We start from the raw sequence: 27,515 nt of genomic DNA on the forward strand, positions 1-27,515 counted from the left end.
ATTACAGGTGCAACTAGAGATCTGCCTCTCTGATAAGGGTGACAATGTGGAGATGCTACTCTTGACATGGGTCTCCCTTACTCCTGCTTGTATATACCTGGCTGGCTGGACTTTACCTGCTGATGGGGTTAATTAACAAGGTCCTACCGACTCTCTTACTTGTACAGGTATTCAGTTGACCTTTACCTGGTGATGGGGTTAATTAACAAGGTCCTACCGACTCTCTTACTTGTACAGGTATTCAGTTGGACTTTACCTGGTGATGGGGTTAATTAACAAGGTCCTACCGACTCTCTTACTTGTACAGGTATTCAGTTGACCTTTACCTGGTGATAGGGTTAATTAACAAGGTCCTACCGACTCTCTTACTTGTACAGGTATTCAGTTGACCTTTACCTGGTGATGGGGTTAATTGACAAGGTACTCTGCATGTGTATCGGGGCTTTTAACCTGATAGACGGGTGAGGGTGAGTGTTTGTGTGTCAGGTAGATGTTTGTGTTTGTGTTTCTCTTCATTATGTATCGGTTGTTAGGGTGACTATTATCATTGTTTGCTTGTCTGTCTGTCTGGGTGTCTTTAGATGAGTGATTTTTCTGAATTGTCTGATTTTTACTTTCCATATTTCTGTCTTTTACTCTGTCTCTCTGAAAGTTTCTCTGTCAATTATTATTCGTACTTCGGTCTTTATCTTCTCTATCTGTCAATTCGTCTGTCTATTTCTCTCATTCTCTCACTTTTACCCTCCGTTTATCACTCACTCTTAAGTATCTAAATTCTTCACATCCAGGCGCGTCAAGAGCCAATATTGACTCTCACGCCAGCAACTGTACACACGAGTCCTCAGGGAAGTGTCTGCAGGACTGGACACAAAGGTCTCTCGTCCATAAATGTGTTGCCCAAGAGTATTATAAATTTGGCCATAATAGTGTTGTTGTGTTTCTAATGGTAACACTGCATGACGTCAATCTTCGCTACACCTTGATACTATAAAACTTACCTTGTCGTTGTCTGAATATTTACGTTGTGTTCGTTGGAGGATTTTACATTTATCGTATTTTATTTATTTTTTGGGGGTAATTTTAATTTTATTGTAAAAGAATTAGTTTGTGTGAATTGTCTGAAGGTAAATTATAACAGGTGATTTATTGATTAATTTTAAGGGTTTTTGTTAGAGCCATTAACCATCGTTTGCTTGCAGTTCAGGTAGAATTCACGTGTATTCGGGCATCACAAGCACTGATTGGTTAGTTATTTTTACCCGCTAGTTTCTATCCCATTCTCCTCTTATAAATAAAACATTAACTTAGTCTAATTCCATGTAGTGATAGGAGGAACACCAGCTGACGTCACCGTGGACAAGGACCAATTAGCGCACGTCATGCCCACACACGCGTGATATATATTTTTTTTCTTTTTAGTCGTCTGTCCAATCTGTTACCCCCTAAGGTATCAGGCCACGAGAGACGTTTCTGGCACCAGCTTGGGGGGAGGGGGGGGGGGTTCAGGTCACTGGTGAAACACGGTAGACTTGACCATCAATGTAATTGGTGACGTCATCTAACAGTTGGCCATTCAAGAACATTAAACTTATAAGTAACGTCAACAACGGGACTAAATCATTTACTCATCGATATTGTGTAATAACTGACGTCATCCACAAAGACGACCAATCAGCATCCTTAACTACAGTTACATCATGTACAAGACGACTAATTAGCAATATTGCAATAAGTGACGTCATCCATGAGACGACCAATTACCAACCTTTTAATAAGTGACGTCATCCATGAGACGACCAATTAGCGACCTTGACAAGACCAATTACACGGTCAGCGGTTGAGGTCAGGCTTGGTAGATCGGCGTTATCTGTGACGGGCATCAGCTGACCCGTTGAATTGCTCGGCCCACCGATATTAACCATCCGAATTGCCCGATAAAATTAACCGGCACGTCTCTACCTGCCAATCAGCCATGATAGATTGGGTGTCTATTATCGCTCGTCACATAGTTAAGTGAGGCTGTCAAGAAGCTTCACTCAGCCTCCTCGCTGCTGTGATAAGGCTTTAATGACCTGCTTAATGCACATCGCCTCCACCCCACCAGCCAGACACTCCCTCCTTCACCGTCACTCACACTCCCTCCGTCACTCACGCTCCCTCCTTCACCATCACTCACACTCCCTCCTTCACCGTCATCACCTCCCTCCTTCACGTCACTCACTCCCTCCTTCACCGTCAATCACGCTCCCTCCTTCACCGTCAATCACGCTCCCTCCTTCACCGTCACACACACACACACACGAGTATCTCCCTTAAGCTCCCCCTCCCCTTTAACTTTCCCCCATTCAGAACCTTAGAGTCCCTTTGCTGATCCCTAAGCGCCCCTTTGGTCACCCCCGAACTCCCCTTTGCCGACCCTCTAAAGTTCCTTTGTCCACCACCTAACCTACCTCTATTCTACCGTCTAGCGCCTCTTTTATTCTGTTCACTTTAACATCCCTACCGATCCCTTTGTCAACACCCCTTTACCACCCCTTTGCCACCCCTCTAGCACCCTTTTGTTACCCCCTAACACCCCTTTGTCATCACTAACACCCCTTGCCACCCCTCTAACACCCATGGCCACCCCTTTGCCACCCTCCTCTTAAAACTCCTTTACCAACACACATAATGTTCCCTACCCCTTGGCTTCTCTCCCAACCCCCCCCTTAGCCCCCCTTAGCCCCTAGATGGGTGGGCCCCTAAGGTTAGTACGTCCCCAGTAGTAGTGACACGCCTATTGTCTTACACCAGCAGTGATGAATGTCCCCGTCACTCCCGTCACTATCCGTCCGTCTGTCAGCTTCTCCGTCTCAAGACCTCGGGAGTCTCCAAGGTTCCAGCTACGACACAATTTTTTTTTTTACGCCACATCGTCACATTGGTTAGGTTAGGGAGGGTTAGGTTAGGTTAGGTTAGGTTAGGTTAGGTTAGGTTAGGTTATGTTTGCGTTATGTTAGGTTCGGTCGATTAGTTTAAGTCATATTAGGTTAAATTAAGTTAGATTAGCATTAGGGTGGTTAGGTTAAGTTAGTTTTAGGTACGTTAGGTTAGCATTAGGTTATGTTAAATCAGGTTAGGGATAAGGTAGTTAATTTTTAGGTCGAATAAACTGGAGGGGGGGCTAATATTCAGGTGATCCGATAAACAAATACCCCAAAATTAGGTAAAAATTCATAGCTTAATTCAATGTTTTTTGTAATTCTTTGTTTGAGGAGATTTTGACATACGATCGGAAAAAAAATCCTTCTTCAATTTATTCTTCAGGTAACGTAATTTCACGAGAGAGTTTAGTTTTTAAATTATTATTGAAGGTCGGTTTAAGGTCTCGTATATCCGTGAGAGAGAGAGAGAGAGAGAGAGAGAGAGAGAGAGAGAGCCATTCTATTCTTTCTTTCGCCCGACAAAATCTATCATTAAACTATATTTATTCTATAAGGTAAAGTTTCTATAATTTTTTCCCTGAATCATTAAACTTTGACGATATTCTTAAAAAAAATTATTTATAAAAGTTTATTCCCGATCTTGTCATACATACTGGCCAAAGTTTTTTTTTAAGTAAAATAAATAAACTTTTAATAATTCCAGGTCATTATAAAAAGTTTTTCTTAATTTTCTAAAAGTAATTAAACAAAAAGTAAATATAATTTGTCACACTCGTAGTCCAAGTCTCAATACACGACGTAAAAATATGAAAACTTTCCCTACACAACCGATAGGGGTGAAGTAGATAGTTACCGACAAAGGGGTGGACCAGATAGATAATCGTGTGTGTGTGTGTGTGTGTGTGTGTGTGTGTGTGTGTGTGTGTGTGTGTGTGTGTGTGTGTGTGCGTGTGTGCGTGTGTGCGTGTGTGCGTGTGTGTGTGTGTGTGCGTGTGTCTGTGTGTGTGCGTGTGTGTGTGTGCGTGTGTGTGTGTGTTCTTAAATAAGCCAATGTGTATTTAAGCTACAAAATACTTAATGGAAGAACAAAACTCGAATTAAATTTCCACATTTCATTCCACTTCTTAAATTATGGGTGACATTCATAACGAAAATAATAAACGATTGAATGAGTAAATAAATGGATCACCTGAGTAATTAATTAGTCCCCTCACCTGCTTATTCCACCTGATGATTAAACACCTTAACGTTACCTGGGAAGGGGTTAGGTTAGGTTTAGTTAGGTTAGGTTTGATTAGCGTTAAGTTAGGTTAGGTTAGATTAGGTTAGATTAGGTTAGGTTAAGTTAGGTTAGGTTAGGTTAGATTAGGTTAGGTTAGGTTAGGAGGGTTAATATAAAGTGAAATAAACTAGGAACCAAATCTTCAGATGATCCCAAAACAGACACGGGTGAATCTTCTTAAAACCATCACACTTAAATAATCACAAGGTAATGGGCCTCACTAGACGATCATAAAGAAAATATAATAGCCGCCCCAGCCCCCTCCAGCCCCCTCCACATCACAGAAACTCCCTAAAAATACTCCAAAATTAAGATCCGTTTTTGGCTTTTCGTCCCGCTGTTGACTGAGGCGGGTTGGTAAGTTTGGGCTGATTTACACGCCATTGTCCCCGAGCTCGTACGATCTTTGTCATTCAAATGAGCTGTTATTAATTGGCCCTGTCCGAGATGTTGGTTGGAGCAGGCGGGGAGAGAGGGAGGGGTGAATGAGGGCGGATGGGGAGGAGCGAACTATGAAGGAGGGAGGGAGGGAGGGGTGGTTGAATGGGGTAAGGCGGGGAGGGGCGGGCCTAGATAGGTGAATGGAATGGGATGGATGATGGCGAGAGAGAGAGAGAGAGAGAAGGCGTGGGATAGAGACAGAACCGGGAAGGGCGAGGGAGGGAGGAGGAGGGGATTAAAGTGGAATAGGGAGGAGTTATGGTTAGGTATAGGGACGGATAGAGAGTCGGATGGGATGGAGAATAGGGATAGCCACATGGGATGGGAACAGAAGGGGGAGGAGGATACATGGTAATGGGCAAGGACCGAGGAGGGTGAAGGAGCACCGTCAGGAGATGGTCGGCAGGAGGAGGAATGAACGGAGGAAGGGCGGAGTCGAAAGTTGGTGGTGAATGGATGAGAAAAATCGGACAGACTCGATCAGGGGAGGATGATTGGACAGACGAACGGTATAGATTGACAGAGTCGGAAGGGGGGGAGACAGACGGAGCCTACAAGAGGGGGAGGAAGGGGGGAGGGAGGTAGGAGAGTGATCGGACGGAAGCTCCTCTACCTACACTTCTTCATATTTATATATTCAAAGTCTTCATTTCCTTTATGTAGACAAACTGAACTCTGCCACGTCACACTCCCCCTCCCCCCCCACCCCCACCCCCTCACCCCCCTCACCAGAAGACACACCTTTCCGGATACGTTGAATAAATTTACTTAAATGGTGTTGAAGGAACATGTCATATTACTTTCATTTTTATTAACAACTCTTTCCATCACATCAATTACTCAACCCATGTATGTATGTATAATATGTATTATCATGTATCTATTTATGTATTTATATATACATGATTCGCTAACTACAAATATTTAACGAAACCAAACCTAACCTGAGCAATTTTAAAATGTCTTTATCGTATATGTACTAGACGCGTGTAAACACCTGCACACACAGATGTTAAGCGAGAGAACACACCTGCACACGCACACACACACACACACACACGCACACACACGCACACACACACACACACACACACACATATCCCCAACATAGCTACATTTCATATCATCAACACCACATCATCATCTACACATCACGTAGATAGTTAACTCATAATATAATTTACACCTCAACTTAGCATGATGTTACCTGAGTAATTAGTGCGTCCTAGTTTCTGAATGGGAAGCTTTATACCTGAGTGGAAGACATAGGAGCTATCGAGGTATTTACAGAAATTTATGCGGTGGCCTTGATAATCAGGTGAGGAAGCTGATTGACACAGGTGTAATTTGTATACCCTGTACACTTGTGTGGTTGTGGGAATTTTGAATTTATTTATTGATATTAGGTGATTATTTTATGATAAGAAAAATGAATGTAATTGTTTTCTATTTTCAGGTTTGACAGTGTGGGTGAGTGAGGTGTGTGGATGACTGAAGGTGTGGGTGACTGAGAGTGTATATGAGTGAGGGGGTGGGTGACTTGGGGTGCTGTGGGTGACAGTCTTGGAACTATTGATCTAAGACAGTCCTTTATTTTGGTTAGGTTAGGTTAGGTTAGGACACACAAGTTACCTGCCTTTGACTGAGTGAAGGAGGGAGGGGGGAGGGGGAGGGATATGTGTGTGTGTGTGTTTTCACCCCTGCTCGTCTACTATAGCCAATGGAACTACAGGTAAGTGCACAGATCATCAACAGGGGCGTGGTTGAGTGGTTGAGTGGTTGCACTACTACCGGAAATCCACAAGTTTTCTCAGGAATGATTTTTATGCCCTCAAACACTCGATTCACAGTCACGTATAAAATTTATAAAATGATACGTATCAAGTAAATCAAACCAGAGGAAACAGAATATTGTACCATAATCACGTCGTCTGGTTACTTAAAGAGACTAAAACACAATAAGAAGAACAAAACTTCCTTCCCCCCTCTAGTTGTTATCAAGATAATCACGGCACAAGTACTGACATTAGGCAACAAACAGCTATTCAAATACGTCGGTGTTTACAAGAAACTTTTCAAGTCTATGTATCACGCAGCCATCTTGAGGTGACCTGCCGAGGCTCACTCCTCTCTCGTTATATGTCAGCTCCAGACGTCAGGAAAAATTTGAGGGTTATTATGCTGTTGCAGTCATAAAAAGCGAGTAACATTATCCTTATTTTGCCTTATTATAATAATTGTGTGGACTAGGAAGGAGAGAGAGAGAGAGAAAGAGCTTCTGCGCTGTTTCCGTTGACGAGCTCTACAGGAAGTTCAGACGAAGAAGGAGGAGGAGGAGGAGGTGCAAGAGGGGGATGGGGGGAGGAAACAGCGGGTAGCCCTTGTGACCCATACTGCAATTTGTCCTTATCACAGAAATTAGTGTTTTGAGGGTGACAGTAATTGGTTGGACTGTCACGAGGGTAGATTGTGTTGTTTATGGCAAGTGACTCTCCTGTCTCAGTATGTTAGCTGTGTACTTCCTCCTTGACTGTGTGGCCAAGAGACAGGATCTTATCACTTCCTTGCTGTTATTTCCTTACTATATGACGATGTTTTCAGTTTTCAACATTATTGTACTAAAATGCGTCAATTGTATTCAGTCTTCGTAAACACTTCCATCATCCTCACGTGTAATTATTAAGAGGTATGTGTTTGTATACGTTCTGTAACATCCGGATATGGCGCAAACACCACAACCTGAGGACACGGGTTCGACTCTGAGTTACCGAGTGATGGTAACGTGGCTGCGATAATACACCTAGTTGTGTGTCTGTCAATAAAACACACACACACACACACACACACACACACACACACACACACACACACACACACACAAAGTTATTCGGTATTAACATCTTGTGTCAATCTTGTCCTAAGTTTGAGTTCAGGTGGCGGGGTGTGGTGATCGTAATAACCAGAGCTGACAAGAGTGACTGCAATCCTAGTAAATGAAGGACAAGGAAACTAGTAATCTTCGTTTTGGGAGAATGTTGAATATCTTTTTTTTTTAACTTGAATGTATTAGTAGTTTACGAATCTTGTATTGTAAAAAAAAAGATAAAAACGATATATATTTCTTTATGTTGAGACTGCTATAGTGGAGGTGTGGTGAAAATATGCCACTGCCTTCACGTGCTTAATCAACGCCTCGACGCATATAAACAAACCATCACTGAACCATAACTGTGGCAAGGAATGAACCAGTGAACGGTGCTAAACTTTGGTCCGTTCCTGCTAATGTCAGACACAATTCAGGAATGTTTTGTTTTAACCCACACGAGTGAGATGGTGACCTGCTTTTACCGAGTTTCCATAAAATAAGCCATTTTCAGGTTTGAGAATTTAAAATCGTTACTACATATAATCAAGTTAGAATTGTAGTATATAAACCAAGTGAAAAAAAAACAAAATTGTATTGGCGTTCCTTTACATTAACCGAATTCCATAACATTCAGGTGTGCACAGGTATGGGACAATTAGATTATCATCACTAAATTACACATACAGGTGTACACACATGTATAGAAGTAACCAGTATGTGAAAACAACACTTAAATACCCTGGTGTACAAGGTAATTGTCATCACACCTACACACCCAGGTACAAACAGGTGTGTGTGTGGGGGTGGGGTGGGGGGGGGGTATTGTATCAACATCACACTTACACCATCACTACTAGTACCGCCTACCCCAGCATCACCCCCGGGCGAGGTCACATCAACACTGACCACAGTACCCGGGGCTATAGAGTTACAAGGTAGCCAAAGGTCAATCAGAATGTACCTAGAAAACATATATTAACCAGATATACGAACAGGAATATAAAAATAAATAAATAAATATCCGTATTAGTTCGTCGTTCGATCTAGGTTAAAGGCAGCAGCGTCCGGATACAAGAGTGTGCGGATAGCAAAAGCGCCAATTATGTTAGGAAGATTCTTATCAGCGAGCAATAACACCGTGAAATTATTTGGCCGGGGCGGACGTGACTGCAGCCTCAACACAGCGCCACAGCCTGCTGAGTCCCGCCCGCCTGACCTAATTGGTTTTCAAACGGTTGTGTGGATACTGCAATAATGGTTAGTTAGGAGCTGCAACAATGACGCGTCGGGGTAATAGACTCTTTGTAATGGCGTTCCAAATAGGGATAAATATCTCCTGTTGCGTCTAATTCTATATCGCGGGGTCGTTTGGGGACATAAGTCATCGGCGGTCCTCGACAAAATATCGACGAAAAGATATTGTTTGGAGGAAACTGTCAGCGTGTTTGAGTCACAAATGGATATAGAATGCAAGTTTGATGTAAATTCAGTGAATACAAATGAGAAAACACACGCACGAGGAGACGCTGTATAGAACAAAACAAGCATCTCATTTTCTGCCGTTTGTGTAAAATGACAATTCTTCGTCCACGGGAGAGTATAAGGCGGGGAGGGAGCGAAGAAGAATAAGGAGAAACAGACGCTAAGTGAAGGGACTGACTGAGAGCTGGGTGTTCACTGACGGGGGTTGAGATGTGAGCTGGCCAGGATAGCGTGTAAGGGAAGGTGGTGACCAGGGGACCTACGAAGGTTCCCTGTCCACCATATGACCAGACGACAGACGGTTCGTGTCTCCCTTCTGACCAGGGGACGGAGAGGAAGGATCGGAAGGAGGGAGGGAAGGAGAGAGGAAGGGGGATCAGAGTACTCCTTCCGACCAGTTGTGTGTCGTCACGAAGCCTCCTCCCCCCCCCTCTCTCTACCTCCCTCCCTCTCTCTACCTCCCTCCATCTCTCACCCTTTCCTCTCCCTCTTATTGACACACCTCCCAGTTTTTCTCTCAAAAGTTTCATTTATCAAGAGGAAAATTTATGACGGTTATGTTCACAGATAAATCATCCATTTTTTGTTAGTACATTTAATGAAGAACTGTGATAATAGAGACTTTTTATTATCACTTCCCCCAATTAATAAAAAAAAAAAGATTCTAGACGTTACCTGGAAATAACAAAGTAGAGTGTAATTACCACCTAAACATCTGGGTACCTTGGTAATGATTTTATAGCAGTCACTATAATTGTTATCTGAGTTATATACATCTTCCTGAGACCAAAAGCACGAGTAACATAGCTATAAAGGCCCCCCCTGCCCCCCCGCCCCCCCGCCCCCCAAAAACCACCTTCTCTCATAAAGTTATCAGTGGAGGCCAAGTCACTTGATCTAATAACCCCCCTTCACCACCCCGCCCCCACCTCCTCCTCCCCTTGGGGCCAACTTGTTAGAGTCACCCCGCCTCCCCTGTACTACCTTGGGACGCAGTTCACAAGGGACAAGGAGTGTTTTTTTCCTTCAGATTTTTATTTCATGTGAAGGAGGTAGATAGCTTTTGTTTCTCGTATGTGAAGTACGGGAACAGGGAGGAGGAGGAGGAGTGGTGAGGAGGAGGAGGAGGAGGAGGAGGAGGAGTGAGGAGGAGGAGGAAGCCGCTGTTATGATTTAAGATTTTAGGTCAGACTTCTCCCCCCCACCCACCCACCTTTTCCCTCTCCTCTTCTCTTTCTCTCTCTTTCTTTCTCCCCCTTCTCCTCACTCTCCAGTCTCTTCTTTTACATCCCTCCTTCCTCTTCCTCTTAACTCGATATATTCAAGTACTGAAATTCATACCTTTATAATTTAGTAACGTTAGCAGAGGTACAGTGATGTCTATAGTGTTACAGGGTGCCAAATACAGTGTACCAACCTGTGATTACAGAAGGAGAGCAATACCTCCTGAACCTTAATTATATTTCAACTTTTATATTCATCTGTCTGTCTGTCTGGTTCTCTGTCTGTCTGGTTCTCTGTCTGTCTGGTTCTCTGTCTGTCTGGCTCTCTGTCTGTCTGGCTCTCTGTCTGTCTGGCTCTCTGTCTGTCTGGCTCTCTGTCTGTCTGGTTCTCTGTCTGTCTGGTTCTCTGTCTGTCTGGTTCTCTGTCTGTCTGGCTCTCTGTCTGTCTGTTTACTTATTAATCTATTTATCTCTTTATTTCTTTATCATTCTACCAGTTATTATCTTATACATACATATATACAGCCAACAAACACATCATGTATGCATAGACGTTTGTATACATAGACGTTTGTATACATAGACGTCTGTATACATAGACGATTGTATACATAGACGATTTATACATAGTTGTTTGTATACATAAACGTTTGTATACATAGACATTATTGTATATACATAATAGTTGTTTTCTTATACATAGACGATTGTATACATAGACGTTTGTATACATAGACGTGTGTATACATAGACGTTTGTATACATAGACGTTGTCCCGCCGTCCATTAGCAAGATTCCCAATTACCTTTTTGCCCAAACCTACATATAAATACAGGTATTTCTGTGTCATGTAATGGTAAACATCTACCTGGCCATGAAGGCTGTGTAGTCAATAGGTGGTGTAAGGCTTCAGGTGTGTTGTCAATAGGTGGTGTAAGGCTTCAGGTGTGTTGTCAATAGGTGGTGTAAGGCTTCAGGTGTGTTGTCAATAGGTGGTGTAAGGCTTCAGGTGTGTTACGCTTCAGGTGTGTTGTCAATAGATAGTATAAGGTTTCAGGTGTGTTAATAGATAGTATAAGGCTTCAGGTGTGTTAATAGATGGTGTAAGGTTTCAGGTGTGTTAATAGATAGTATAAGGCTTCAGGTGTGTTAATAGAGGGTGTAAGGCTTCAGGTGTGTTGTCAATAGAGAGTTAAAAAATTTTGTTTCTCTAATATGAAGGAAATTTCTATCAGTTATCAGTAATTAGTGTGAAATTGTAATTTTTTTTTCACCTTGGACGCTTAAATAAATCTATCTATATTTTATGTCTGCATCTACGAATTTAATCTGTATATAAATTAATCTGTATTTAAAACATTCCGATCTAAAATAATTTGTATCTGAAATCACCTGCATCTAAAATTATCTACATCTACTAAAATTATCTTCAAAATCACAATTATCGCTCAGCTATCAACTTTAACTCCGGGAAAGACTTTAAAAAAAATATATTGTAAAGATAAGTTAACAAAAACACTAATAATAATTTAACTACTGATAAGAAACAAAATCAGCCTTATCTTTCTTATCATTAGGCCTATGTCTCAGTAACACAACGATTGTTCAGTAGTTGGTAGTTGTTTAAATGTATGTCTGGAGTAAATACTTTTATTATCGGTCAAACAACTACGTAATGCAGTCTTGGTGAGCCTATAGTCAACAGGCGAATAGATGTTAATTTGATGATTTGTTTTTGACTTAATGTGAGTTTTGATTATTTTTTCACAGGTAATAAATATTGCCATACAGGTATATTTAATTAAGGAGGGATAACGACACCTGACAATCATAATAAAGTTCTGCTACGTGAATTTTTTTTGTAAGAATAAGTTTTTACATTTATTTGCATTTCTACAAGAACTTTTAAACAATTTATAACTTTTCCTCGTGTCAAATTTGTCCAAAATCTTGAAGTATTCGACACTTGACATACATACAGACGAACACGACAGACAGACGAACACGACAGATAGACGAACACGACAGACAGACGAACACGACAGACAGACGAACACGACAGACAGACGAACACGACAGACAGACGAACACGACAGACAGACGAACACGACAGATAGACGAACACGACAGACAGACGAACACGACAGACAGACGAACACGACAGACAGACGGAGCAAACGGGCGGACGGCGACAGACAGACGGAGCGACAGATAGACAGACGACAGACAGACGAACACGACAGATGAACCCGAACACAACAGACGGGCGAACATGACAGATAGACGGAGCGACGAACGGGCGAACACAACAGACAGACGGAACACACCAGACAGACGGAGCGACAGACAGACGAACAAAACAGACAGACGGAACACGACAGACGGAGCGAACACGACAGACAGACGGAACACGACAGACAGACGAACACGACAGCCAGACAGACGAACACAACAGACAGACGAACACGACAGACAGACGAACACGACAGACAGACGAACACGACAGACAGACGAACACAACAGACAGACGAACACGACGACAGACGAGCACGACAGACGGGCGAACACAACAGACAGACGGAGCACACCAGACAGACAGGCACGACAGACAGACGAACAAAACAGACAGACGAACACGACAGACAGACGAACGACGGAACAGACGGAGCACAGCAGACAGACGAACACGACAGACAGACGGAACAAGACGACAGACGAACACGACGGGCAGACGAACGACAGACAGACGAACACAACAGACAGACGAACAAGACAGACAGACGAACACAATAGACAGACGAACACAACAGACAGACGAACACGACAGACAGACGAACACGACAGACAGACGAACACGACAGACAGACGAACACAACAGACAGACGAACAAGACAGACAGACGAACACAATAGACAGACGAACACAACAGACAGACGAACACGACAGACAGACGAACACGACAGACAGACGAATACGACAGACAGACGAACACAACAGACAGACGAACACGACAGAAAGACGAACACAACGCCGCCCACAAGGCTCTGACCATGGATGTTTTGTATTTATTTTGTACAATATTCGTGTACTGTTGTGCAGGTGGCGGCGAGCTCTACCTGCATAAGGGTTACCTGTATACCGAGGTGATGATGTTAGTCTTACCTGGGAGATCATATAGAACTCTGCTGTCCTAACCTATCTTAACCTAACCTAACCTAACCTAACTTAACCTAACCTAACCTACGAGACTTTTATGAATTGTGGTCTTGGAATTCTCGTGAGGAGGATGAGGATGAAGGGGAAATGAAGAGGAGTGTGTGTGTGTGTGTGTGTGTGTGTGTGTGTGTGTGTGTGTGTGTGTGTGTGTGTGTGTGTGTGTGTTACCTGTTGACTATATTCTGATTAGGATGTGTGATATGAGAGATGAATTACGTATGATAGTCAGACGCTCACGGTTAGGGGATACATACACACACACACACACACATACACACACACACACACACGTAAGCATGGGGTCTCGCAAGCACGTAAGAACCCCGGGCGACTATTGTGAATTTCCTGTCTACCACTACCACCACTGTTACTATCAACCGTCTGCCACCACTGTCACTATCACCACCTGTCACCATTTTCCACCGGGTAGGACACACACACACACACACACACACACACACACACTCTCTCTCTCTCTCTCTCTCTCTATGTGTGTGTGTATGTGTGTGTGTTTGTATATGTGCGTGTGTGTGTGTGTGTGTGTGTGTGTGTTAATAGTGTGCCATAAGACCATCAATCACACACACTCGACAAGTCAATCATTTTTATACCTTATGTTCGTCCGCTCTCACAACCACCACCACCACCACCAACGTCACTATACATCAAATATTAACCGGGAAAATAACACAGTAGTAAGGTACAGGTGAGTCGTTCAGGTGAGTCGTTCAGGTGAAAAGAATGAGGTGGTTAGCAGTGTGTATCTCCCTCGTAACTTAGTCTATTGGGAGACGAATCAAGTCAAGTATAGCTTATATGCCGAGGCTTCTGACCACCGCCTCGTCTTCTCCTTATAGTATAGATTCAGTCGTATAGGGCGCCTTACAAAATCCCACTCATCTGTTTTTCAATTGGACTCGGATCCCATTGGAAATATAACAAAAAACGTATTTTCCATTGAAGAAAAAAAATTCCACTGGATAAAAATTTATATCGATGAGTGTTTTTCTTTAGGTAAAAAAATAATATTGAAAAAAAAAATCTCATCAAAAGTGAAGTTATTTTCCGTTGGACAAAATCCCGGCGCTGGAAAATATAAAAGTAATCCATGAACCTTAGGTAACTGTCCGCTTAACTTTCCAAAATTATTATTATTATTATTATTATTATTATTATTATTATTTTCTTACTGTTTTTGTTATCATTATTTACGCCGTTGGTTTTATCATTATTTTTATCATTACAATCATTATTATTATTATTATTATTATTATTATTATTATTATTATTATTATTATTATTCTGATATCTTTAACCCAATGACTAATATTAGTATCACTATTATAATTACCACCAGGTGAACAACTATCTACCACTTAACCTGCCGAGCATATGACTGAGCAGCGGGGTGACGGAGGCGCAGCGGTAGGACTAGAGTGAGGACTAGAGTGTCTCCAAGATGGTGGCCGCCCAGGTGAGGCTCTCATGATTACAGGTGGACAGGACTTCACTTTTACTATGTTAGGCACGTCATCTACCTGGGTTAGTTTGTATGTGTCAGCACCGGGTCTCACTCTTGACTGACGCACGCGCTATAGGTGGTGGTCTAAGGCACTAGACGTATATGATGGACAGACAGACAGACAGACACAGACAGACAGGGAAGATTTAGGGAGGGGGGGACGCACAAACGGACATATACGCTATGAAGAAACGAAATATGACGAGCCCTTTGGTGAAACGTCGTACTTACACACACACACACACACACACACACACACACACACACAAACACACCATTCCCTTCACTTATAAACACTGATTTGAATATTCAGTATAATTAAAGGACTGTTTTGTTCTTGGTTTTAATGAAAGGAATGGCATCTTCTTCCGGGTTATGTTGAGAGGATTCTTCTTCTTCTTCTTCTTGACTGTAAACTTTAGGTAATATTCTTCAAACTTTCATTCCTTCACCCGTGTATTCATCATTTCATTCATTCCTTTATTCATTCATTCACTCGTGTATTCATCATTTCATTTATTTATCCATTTATTCACCCATATATTCATCCATTCATTCATTCATTTATACAACAATACTCAACAGAAACAACAGTAAACAAACATACAATTACAGCGCCTATACAACTGTACCCAAACTGTAACAATAATATCTTACCTTAAATTAAACCCCAAAAATAAACTAAATCCTCCTAAAGCCACGATACAAAAACGTAAATAAAAATAAAAATAAAATAATAATAATCATAATTAAAATATACCAAATACTAAGGGGATTTATTTTTTGACGTGGAAATTAAAGCCGTCGACATATGGGATTTTGTTTTGTCTAAATAAAAATACTGAAGAAGATCGAGGTGATTAGCTTTCGTAAACAAAATTAAATAATATACTGAATAGCCCAAAAAAATTAATTATGTCACTGTAGTAATTTATATATATATATATTTTTTTTTATCGTAATATCATCAAATATAATAGGGAAAAAATCCTAATTTATCCTTTAACTTAATTTTTATACTATTTTTATTTTATATTATTATTATTATTATTATTATTATTATTATTATTATTATTATTATTATTATTATTTGGCCCTCTAGTGTCGAGCATAAAGTATTAAATATTCTGGTATCTATAAATCCGATGCTCTAAAAAAATATAACTAATTCCCGCCATAAACCAAAGTATTTTAGTATATATAGTTTCCGATGCTCTAAAAAATATAACTAATTCCCGCCAACAACTAACTATCTGATGCAATTTTGTTTCTTCTGTTCCTGGTGTTTAACATAAAATATTAATAATTCTAGTATCTATAATAATTTCCGATGATCTAAAAACAAAAACAAACTATCTGATGCGATTTTGTTTCTTCTGGTCCTGGTGTATAACATAAAGTATTAAATATTCTGATATCTATAGTTTGCGATGCTCTAAAAAAATATAACTAATTCCCGCCAACGAATAACTATATCTGATGTGATTTTGTTTCTTCTGGTGTAGTACATAAAGGTTTGCATATTCTGGTATCTATAGTTTGCAATGTCAACAATTACGTATCTGATGTGATTTTGTTTCTTTAACGCTCTTGTTATACCTATAAAAACTCTATTAAAACTGTAATTTAAATTGTCTATTGAAGATTACCTATGAGTATCTCCAAAATATTGTCCATTACCTACTTGTTTATAATCAGATAGTGAGTCTCAATCGCCTTTTTTTTTTGAGACTTCATCTAAAGGTTTAATATATTAATGATTTTTTTTATAATCTATACCATGTCAATCACGTGTAATATATGACACACACACACACACACACACACACACACACACACACATGCTAATAACGCAGGACAAACACGTCATCGTCATCCGCAGTCATATTACTTATCGCCGGAAATTCAAAATAGCCGTCTATTTTTTTATTTTTCGAGGGAGGGGGGGGGGTGTTGAGACAGTAGCGGACGGTAATACCACTCGTTAATACTGGGTTTTATGACGGTAATTAATTAGGATACCTTTTGTCTAATTGGCCCAGGTAAGTCGCGTTACCTGTGGGGGGTAAAGTGTAGTTGTTTCCTGAAGTAATTTATTTGAGGTTGAGTATAGAGAAATAGTTGAGTCTTGAGGTAGTTAAGGAGATCCGCTAATAATAACCTAACCTAACGTAAACCTAACCTAATCTAAACCTAGCCGAACCTAACCTAAGCCTAGCCTAAACTAACCTAAACCTAGCCTAACCTAACCTAAACCTAGCCTAACCAAACCTAAACCTAGCCTAAACTAATCTAAACCTAACCTAACCAAACCTAAACCTAAACCTAGCCTAAACTAATCTAAACCTAACCTAACCTGAGTAAAACACCACGAAAGCTTTGGGGTTCGGTTCCGGATTCGGTTTATTTTTTACCCATGTTCTAAATCTCAATAAACAAGTCTTTTTTTTCCTTCCAGGTTCTTTATAAAACAATAAAATTTAAAAAAGAAAAGTATATATAAAAATAGTTAATAAAATATATATTCTTGAACGCAGATTATCATTTAGGTGTTAAATTCTTCATCGTGGGATAAATTAAATTTTGATAGCAAGAAATATACCTCCTGATGACGCGTCACTAATTCCTAAGACAGAAGGTATTTTATTTAATTATCTACGACAACAAATTACTTCTTAATGTCACAGAAACGAACCAAATTATAACATATATTTAATTCCTTCAAAAACTATCATCTAGTTTTTAATCTCATGTAATTTATCCTTGAATAAATGATACAAATTCTGCAAAGCGAGGATAGTGTTTACATTTTAATAGAGACAACAAATTTACGTGTTTTAATGAATGGTTTATCTTACATCATTTATTTATTTTTCGGTTAACGACATAAAAGAAAAATAATAATATTAAGTTCTTTATCCAATTAATAATATCTGATGTCAAAAAGAATATGATAAATTCTCTAATAAAAGATATTTTTTTTTTAGCCAGATGACGATGACATTAATTTCTTTACTTAAATATCTAATCTTCGACCTCAGAATACACTCACATGAATATTAACCACCCTAACCTAACCTAACGACCCTAACGTTAACCTAACCTAATGCAGTGTTAAGAGTGGCCCAAAATCTTCAGGTGAAATAAACTGGGTGGCCTAATCTGCAGTTGAGCCTAATTACCTGTCTATCCTTGATCACATAACACTAACTCACATCACGCTGAACGACATAACAGAGACTTAGATTCAATGCTCCGCTAACAACATACTGGAATGTAACACGGAGATACACAGGTAGATAACACAGGTAACAACATGGTGGAATTTTGATGTGTTTCCGGGAACAAGAGAGAGAGAGAGAGAGAGAGAGAGAGAGAGAGAGAGAGAGAGATAATTACTCAGTACTTGAACTTAACCCTCCCGAGGCCTTAATTATGTTCCGGATGTTCATGACAATAAAATGACAATATAAGTCATTGTCAACTATACTGAAGGTCTCACACACGCACACACACACACACACACACACACACACACACACACACACACACACACACACACACACGAGAGACTACTCAAATAAACGCTATGTTGTGTCTAGTTATATAATTTGTATATTGTACCACATAAAATAATTTCCCTACATGTTTATCCAAAGTTTATCATTGGTTGGATATCGTAAAAAAAAAAAAGCTTAAACTGACTGAATATACTTTTAAGCTTCAACAAATTTAACAGTATATCAAATTAGTTACCTTGAAGGATAAATGCAACAGTATTCGGCACTATGAATCTATATCGTACTTAAAATAAGCGCTATGGTACTTTATAACCAAACTCAACTTCCTCTTAACAAACTACAAGATTTTATTCCCTCTCGTGTAGCCATCGTCATCGTCATCCTCATCGTCATCGTCGTCATTAAAGTTATCGTTACGTTGATAAAAACCAAACAAGCTCGAATGTTTATCTTTCTACAGTAATACATATTTCACTAACCCATCATCTAGTTCATTGAAGAGAGAGAGAGAGAGAGAGAGAGAGAGAGAGAGAGAGAGAGAGAGAGAGAGAGAGAGAGAGAGACTTCCCTCTTCACCACAAGTCAACAACAAGTCACCTATGATACACTTTAAGCCTCGAGTAAGTCCAAGTCAAAGATGTTTAAAACTGTGCTGGATCTACAACCTCTGCTGTTATTATCACCCCTCCAAAAAAAAAACCGTCACAACTATACCATTAACAAATACCTCTCTTATGATATTAACTTGACATTAACTTATGACATAAATACTGTTTATATATCCACTGTGACCAAGGCATATGACACTTAAATTAACCATTGTGTTCTGGGCTTATAACACAGTTTTGACATAGATAATATTTTCATGGTAATTTAAACTTGACACTGTTAATATTTCCATTGTAACCTGAACGTATGACACAATTATAATTTTAACTACAATTAACCTTATCATCCAAATCTTCCCCTGACTTCATAACACACCATTAATATTTCTCTATGTGGCCTCAGCTTGGGACACATTATAAATAACTACATTACTGCCATCAAAATTATACTATTTGGTGTTATAAATTGGCTCGTGTTTATCTTTCTCAAACACCTGTAAGGCAGGTAACCTTTGTCTCAAACATCTGTGCTGGTATTATATCCCCTCGAACGTGTGTGATATAGTATTAAACCTCGAACACTTCTGAACAGTGAGAGTGAACGTACATATCTGAGAAGGGGGTGGTAGTTCAGGGCGGTGCGGATATAGTACACTGAATACTAGGCCTCGGTATATACATAATGAATCAAAATAACCAACACTGTCTTCACTTCCCCAGCTAAAGCCAGGTAACCTTTTGCAATTCAACCGGTGGTATCCTGGGGTAAGAACCAGAGATCCTTAGGAAAAGAAACGAATGCTTTAGCCACTCGGCCACCGCACAATCGGACATGTGTACTTTGACCTTAAACACATGAGAATCACCTGTACGAGTCTAATACCTGTGCTATAACATTACAACTAAACGGGATGGAAGCCAAGAGACGAGCGACATATATTTAATTTGTAAGACTATGATAAATAGGAGGTCCAGCCAACTAACAATAGCCATGAAAAGCGGTTAATAGGTCATTTCTTCTGTAGATGACCTGAATTATAACGCCAAGGATATCCAGAACACAGTCACCTATACCTCACCTCAGTGCATGCAGCAACACGCGCGAGGGAGCATCGGGGTAACCCATAAGACGAGGACACATGCTGCATTTTATTTATGAAACCTAAAATGGTGTGAGCTAACGACACAACACGATATTCTCCGTCTTGTTCAGAAAAAGCAATTCATTTAAGGTTGTACCCCATATTTGCTGTAAACTCGAGGCAGAGTGTACGGGTCCTGTGATGGAGCTTATGTTGTCGGGTAGTGAGAGGGAAGAGTTTGTTGTTTTGTGGTAAGCGTCCAACACGAGAGAGTGAGGATGGAGGGATGGACGGTGGGAGGGAAGGAGGGAGGGAAGGAGAGAGGGATGGAGGGAGGGAAGAACAGAGGGCCCCCTGGCTGACTGACTGACGGTGGGAGCTTCACCTTCACCGCCTCCCTGGTTTATGATCTCTACACAATAACACACATGACGCCCCGACGCTGTAAAACTCCGACCATGTTACGATAAATCACCTCGCTGATGAGACCACGTATGTACACCAGGCCGCACGTGGTGGTGGTGTGGTGATGCTAGTAGACCCTGACGACTAGAGGGAAGTGTGTGTAGAGAGTTGATGTATGATGGTACGGTATTTAGATGATAAAAAGTGGATGTAGTAAATTAAGAAGGTGCAGTGTCGAAAGACTTGAAGGAGGCGTCCTGGGTATTAGCAGGATAAGTACAGTAATAATCGCGTTATGTATCGTTATGAAAACCAAAGAATTATGTTAAAGACTAAGATTACTGACGTGTTAGAGGAATGGGTTACAGTATCGCACGAGCCAGGCGCAGTGTTCATAGCGTTATTTAGTGTGTTGGTAATACCGAGTGCAACTTAACTGCTCCTGAAACGTTGTGACAAATTATCTGATGTCATTTTAATTAGTGTATAGAGAGTGTTATACATACGAGGAGTAATAGACGTTGATATATTTGAGAGAAGCAGTCAGGAACGTCACACTGACCTGGTCCACAACAACGTAAATATATCAAACGAATTTCATATCGATTAAAGTCACTCCTGATCAATTAAAAAAAAAATCGCACCTTGTGATTGTTTCCTTCTACCTCTGGATATATTCGAGTTAAGCGTATTGTCGACGCCATTTTGACTGTCAACTCTTAGGGTGGTGCAGCGTAAGTAAACCTGTTAATATATCACACACTCAGGGTAGAGACCTTTGAGAACCCTGAGGAAGCTATTTAGTAAAGCAGTCAGTCCATAGCACGTTCCTGATTACCTTCCTGATGGGGAGGCCCTTTGAGAACCACCTGGCGTTGACTCTAGGGGCTCCTATGTGTAATAATGTAAATATTTCGGTCTTCGATTGATGGACGTACAAGTGATTATTTTTAGTTGTTAATAAGAAGAAGTTTGTCATATCTTTTTTATATCGTTTTTAATGTTGTGTGAATTTATAGAGGTTAACATTGCCTTGTCCACGAATGTTTAGCGTCATTGTTTACAAGTATAATGTTCACTAACTGGTAGAAAACAAAAGAAATAAAGATAATTATGTGTTCTATGTCTTTATTTATTTATGCAAAATAATTTCAAGAAGAAAAAAATTAGTCGGAAAAAATTTTCACCACGAAATTGACTTGATTTTTTCAGGAATATAAACTGATCTTATATGTAACTCTCAGATGTTTGTTTTGTTTCGCCAACCAGAGTGAACTGTGACGTCATCAGGGTACATTGGTATTGCTTGGGTATGATGGCGGGTGCTGCCCTCTGTCGGTGCCTACTGGAGGGAAGCTTTACTCTACGTGGGTAATATCTATGGTGAAAGGACACACACATTGTTTATTTTGGCATTATGTCCAGAAGACTTCAGTAAACGAATAGACTTAAATGGAGTACTGACACACACACACACACACACACACACACACACACACACACACACACACACACTACACACACACACACACTCCCCCAGCACTCATAAACACACACACAGACATACCGATTACTTACACTTGCTGTTTATTACATTTATCGGGTGGTCGCGCTCCCATAAACGGATTACAGGTGAATAATGAACACGAACGAGGCGCTGACACACACGAGGGGGCGCTGGTGGACACACACGAGGGGACGCTGGTGGACACACACGAGGGGGCGCTGGTGCACACATACGAGGAGCGCTGGTGGATACATACGAGGGAACACTGGTGGACACATAACAAGGGGCGCTGGTGGATACACAGAACTAAAAAAGGAAGAAGAGGAAAAGGGAGAAAATATGAAGAAAAAAATCACGAAATTGAAAAATACGAACGAATTATTATCATTATTTTTATCATTATCAACATTAGTAGTAGTGAATAAAAGTAGAAGAAATACACACAGAAGAATAAAAACAAAACACCGAGTGATTGCTGTCGTAGAATCACTTATTGTATGTAATTGTCTTATCTAATTTTGCTAAGCATTTGTATTATGCAATTGTGTAAGGTAATTGTGTAGATAAACTATATAATCTTGTAAAAGATATATGTAGTAGAGTTGTTTAATGCAATCGTGTAAATTACTTCCGGTCAACTTGTATAATCACATATGAACACACAGTTATATTAATTAATAATTATATATACATACGAATTACACATGTCAGCATTATCATTAACAACGAGTGCTTAAAGATAACATCGATAACAGACAGACAAGCGATAACAGACAAGCGATGACAGCGATGTATGATAACAGTGGTCAATATTGATTCAGAAATTACTATTTAACTCCGCCAAACTTAGTATTATTCTCACTTATAAATTCTACTGAATCATTTACCAATATTTAGCGTCTGGTAAGATTAATTGACGACAAAGACTCATTATGTTTTCATTATTTTGTACTAAAAGATTATTTGGATTAAACAGCCTAATGGTAACGTAACGTAACGTAACGTAACCTAACCAAACGAACAATACACAAATAATGTCGTGAATACTGACACATCACGGGAGAGGAGGTGGAGGTGGAAGGGGAGGGAGTAGAAGGGATGGAGAGGGAGAAGAGAAGAAGATGAGAGGAGAAGAGAGGAAGAGGATCAAAGGAAGAGAAGATAACGGGAAAAATTGTAGAGAGAAGGTAAATAAGGAGGGTGTAGAGAGGGAGAAGAGGGAAGAGGGAAGGAAGAAGAGGGAGGGAAAGAATCGAAACAAGGGTGTAATATATCTATCACCATCACAATCACCATCATCACCACCACCAATATCACCACCAACACTATCATCACCACCATCATCACCACCACAATCACCACCACCACCATCATCACCACCATCACCACCACCACCACAATCACCATCACCACCAGGATAAAGTCACTCTGAAATATAATCTTATTCTCCAACCAGACCAATACATCAGAACTCTTGGTTACGTCATTACACGAGATAAACAACAACAACGGCAATCAACATTTAAGATTTCAGGTCAAGTGAAGTAAACAACAACGCCGCTAACAATACCCGGAATTAAGTCATTGCTGAACACTTTTGGGAAACTAGATTTAAGTCACATGATGAAAATAGATATTACGTATTCATGTAGTAAAGCAAGTGAGAGGTTGACGGTAGTGTAAATTGCTTGAAAAAAAGTTAAATGTATTTGTTATTCATGCAAGCACCTTCCTGTTGTGGCCGGCAAGGTCCTGATCTCCTGATTCTTAGCATTCAGCAGATAGTGGGGTGACTCCACTCCCTTGGGCAGAAGCTGAGGTTGTTCACCTAACGACAAGCCCGACACTGGGCCTTCTCCCCTTGTGAAGTGAACTGAGACGGTACTATATACAGTATATGTGGACATGGTAGCGGTAACTGTCTACTGATACGAACACAGATGGTAGAATAATATAGTTTTGACAACAACACTAGGGAAAACTGTCAATGAAGCGATATATCAATAATAATAAGAATGATGATAGGTGTAAGAATCACAATAATAATAAAACAATAATAAAAATAATGATAATAATAATCAAAATAATAATAATAATAATAATAATAATAATAATAATAATTTCCACTATTGTTATTTTATTATTATTATTATTATTATTATTATTATTATTATTATTATTATTATTATTAAGACCCTTATTTCCGTTACTATGAACAAAAACTATAATAATAAAAAGAAAAATACTAATAAAAATAATTTCATTAATAACAAATGAAATCATAATACGAAAATAACAGATATTAATACGAAGCAAAAAAAATACAAGCACTAATAATAATAATAATATAACTAATTCAAGTAGTAAAACAAAAAACAAACATTCACCAATAACAGTAATTACAATAACAATAACATTAACCCTTGGAGGACGATGTCTCAAGTAATAACTCTCAAGGGGTTTATAATTCGAGTCATATTTCTCAAGGAGTTACAACTAGCGTCTTCAAAGGGTTAATCTCAATAACCAGTGGCAAGGCATCATAAATAACAATAACAATAACAATGACAACCTTAATGTAGTCTAATCACATCGTTAGTACTGCTGTATGGTCGACTTAATTACCATCTCTATCAGGTAAAGACCAATTGATAATAATAATAATAATAATAATAATAATAATAATAATAATAATAATAATAATAATAGTAATAATAATAATAATAAAGAACAATTGCTGACATTAATATATGAATAATCTTATCAAATCAAAATAATTTTCCTTGACTTACATAAATTCGTATGTTCTTTAACGAGGATAAAAATTTAATTATTATTTTGTAATTATAATCGTTGTTCTTTTTAAAGTAATTATTAGATTATTTTTAAAGGTTATCTCTTGTAAAAAAAATAATACCGAGTTATTATTTATTTTCCTGATAGATGAGGCTCCCCAAAACAACAACAACAACAATTACTATCATTAATAGGTGTTGGTATATAGGCGTATCCCCTTAAGTGTGTGTGTGTGTGTGTGTGTGTGTGTGTGCCTAAAGGTCAGCTCCATGCTAACTTTCAAACCCTGAATTTAAACATATATGGAAAAAATCAAGTGTTTTGGTCACACACACACACACACACACACACGTGCCATAATACAGTGCCTTACATACTTTGAACACCTAATATGTTTCCTTAAGATATACCTTCAACAGGTAATCACATTAACGAGCACAGAGGTAATCAGTAACTGCTTAAAATAATTGTTGGTATTAGGTGACACGACTGTTACCTGCTCTAAATGTCTCAATATAAAGATGATATTATAATACTGAACAATATAGTATATATGTGTGTGTGTGTGTGTGAAGATAAAGTATTCATAATGTGATAAAAATATAACAGCAATAGTGATAACAATAACAGTATAAATTATATCAGTAATAATAATAATAATAATAATAATAATAATAATAATAATACAATTATTATTGGCCAGTGTCATGACAGCCTGAGTGCGGCAACTGCGGCAAGAGGGCTACCTAGGGCTGGTGTGCTCCGGGTGTGGCCGTGACCAGCGACCCTCCGCCCTACCACAACTTGCGGGGAGTTAAGCCCCTGGTGAGTGAGTGAAGCCTGTGTGTGTGTGTGTGTGTGTGTGTGTGTGTCATGGTGGAGTTAGTGCCACACGACAACGTTTGTTTACCTGGGAACCTGTGGCCGAAGAGCCGGGAGTGCCTGGAGAGGAGCCACGGGTACAGCGGGAACTCCCTGGGTCCTGGCGCCGGGGGTAAGGGCGTGCCCAATTGTGGCATCTGGCCCAGCAGGACGGGGTGCATTGCTGGGTGCAAACCATGGGCAGTCCCAGGGGGCAGCAGAGCCGCCAGGTGGAGGGCTTGTGGTACATGGAGGCCGTGTAGAGTCTGTAGGGACGGGATGGCTGCCGGGTGGTGAGCTAATGACGTAGGCACAGACGTAGGAACCAGGGGGTGGATGGGCTCGGGGATCCGAACTTGTGTTTTATGCAGATCTTGGAAGGACCCCAGCGGGCTCCTGGGTCGTGGGCTCCCTCGTGGGGACCCTGGTGAGAGGGGCGGTGACTCCCTCGCCTCTACTCCCCCACGCCCGACGATACTGTCAATAGAAAAGCCCAGCTTGGGGCGCGTGGGGGTGTGAATGACGGTAGAGGGTGTAGGAATCATGACCAGCGCCAGCCGCCAGAGCAGCAGCAGCAGCAGTAGGGCATCGCCACCCGCTACACCCTCCCCTCCGCGCCCGACATCCTCCTCCTGACGCTGCACTTGATCTATCTCTTCAAAGAGTCAATATTTTAAATGAACACAACGTCGCAGTTTGCTCACACAGGACACAGCGTCCCAGAAGTTCCCATCAGCACGTAGGGGAGGCGAACAGGAAGCCTAGATAGTAATGTTGACACTTACACGATGTTGACTACATGATCAACACATGGAGCTTACCGCCTGGATCGCCATGTCGGGGGTGCCTCCTGATTGGTCGGTGATTGTAGAGCTAGGCGCAAATCTACGCGTTCATTGGCTACGAGGATGTTAACTCAAACGCGACTCCGCCTACACAATTAATATCATTTCTTATCAGGGAGAATACAGCGATACACAGCGTCTACTGATAACTGTACGAGGACCCAGCACACACACGTGGTATTTTTATCACTAGAAACATTTTCGATCAAACAATCATAGGAATTAACTTCATAAAACGGCAATAGAAGTTACTAGCAGAACGTCTGTCAGTGTAAAGAAAGAAAAAAAAAATCTTCGTCGACTAACGTCCTCTCTCGGCGGGTGGAAGAACCAGGAGGATGGGCGGAGTCGACCTTGTCTCCGCCTCGAGGGAGGAGCCACGTAATGGAATACAAACATAACTGCTATTGTTATAACGGGCAGCGAATTATGAGAAAGCTGGCGGGTCTCTTATATCCAATGGTTGTGTCAGATTCACCATGGCGCTGGCTTAAGTTTCGAGGTCCCAGGCATCAGGCTTATAGCGTGTTTGTTCTGAACGTAGTAATGTTAACAGGATTGAAATGTATGTGTGGAAGGCTCTCGATACGCAAATAATATAGTTGCTTAAGAGATGCGAGTCTTAGAGGAAACGAGGAAATCACAACATGCTTACGATTATTCCTTTCATATTCATCTGCAGCCCGTAAACTCTGACACAACAATACGAAATAAGATAAACACAGACACACACACACACACACGCACATAGAGACACATACACGGCTGCTTTGATTCCTGACCAAGTCGCAGCCAGCAGAAGTTAGGATAATGGTAATATAGCATTGGGTTGAATGGGCTTTTAGTACGTCTCATTACCATTTTGTGCTGTAATGTTGTCATTTCATTTAGCCAGCGCGTCTGTTCCAGCTCCTAGGTTGTCCGCACATGCCTT

At 40.4% G+C, this 27,515-nt stretch overlaps 1 protein-coding gene across 1 annotated transcript in view; it reads right to left on the bottom strand.

Annotated features, from left to right (window-relative positions):
• LOC121878641 (homeotic protein empty spiracles-like) overlaps positions 1-26,518 on the bottom strand; it is a 51,258-nt gene extending 24,740 nt beyond the window's left edge. Inside the window, exon 1 of the mRNA XM_042384968.1 lies at positions 25,786-26,518. Within this exon, the coding sequence (XP_042240902.1) occupies positions 25,786-26,281 (496 nt within the window). The 5' untranslated portion in view covers positions 26,282-26,518. The remainder of the gene's footprint in view (positions 1-25,785) is intronic.
• Positions 26,519-27,515: the final 997 nt, after the last annotated feature.

This window comes from Homarus americanus, unplaced genomic scaffold (genome assembly GCF_018991925.1).
Source record: "Homarus americanus isolate GMGI-L3 unplaced genomic scaffold, GMGI_Hamer_2.0 scaffold44246, whole genome shotgun sequence".
Classification (NCBI taxonomy): domain Eukaryota; kingdom Metazoa; phylum Arthropoda; class Malacostraca; order Decapoda; family Nephropidae; genus Homarus; species Homarus americanus.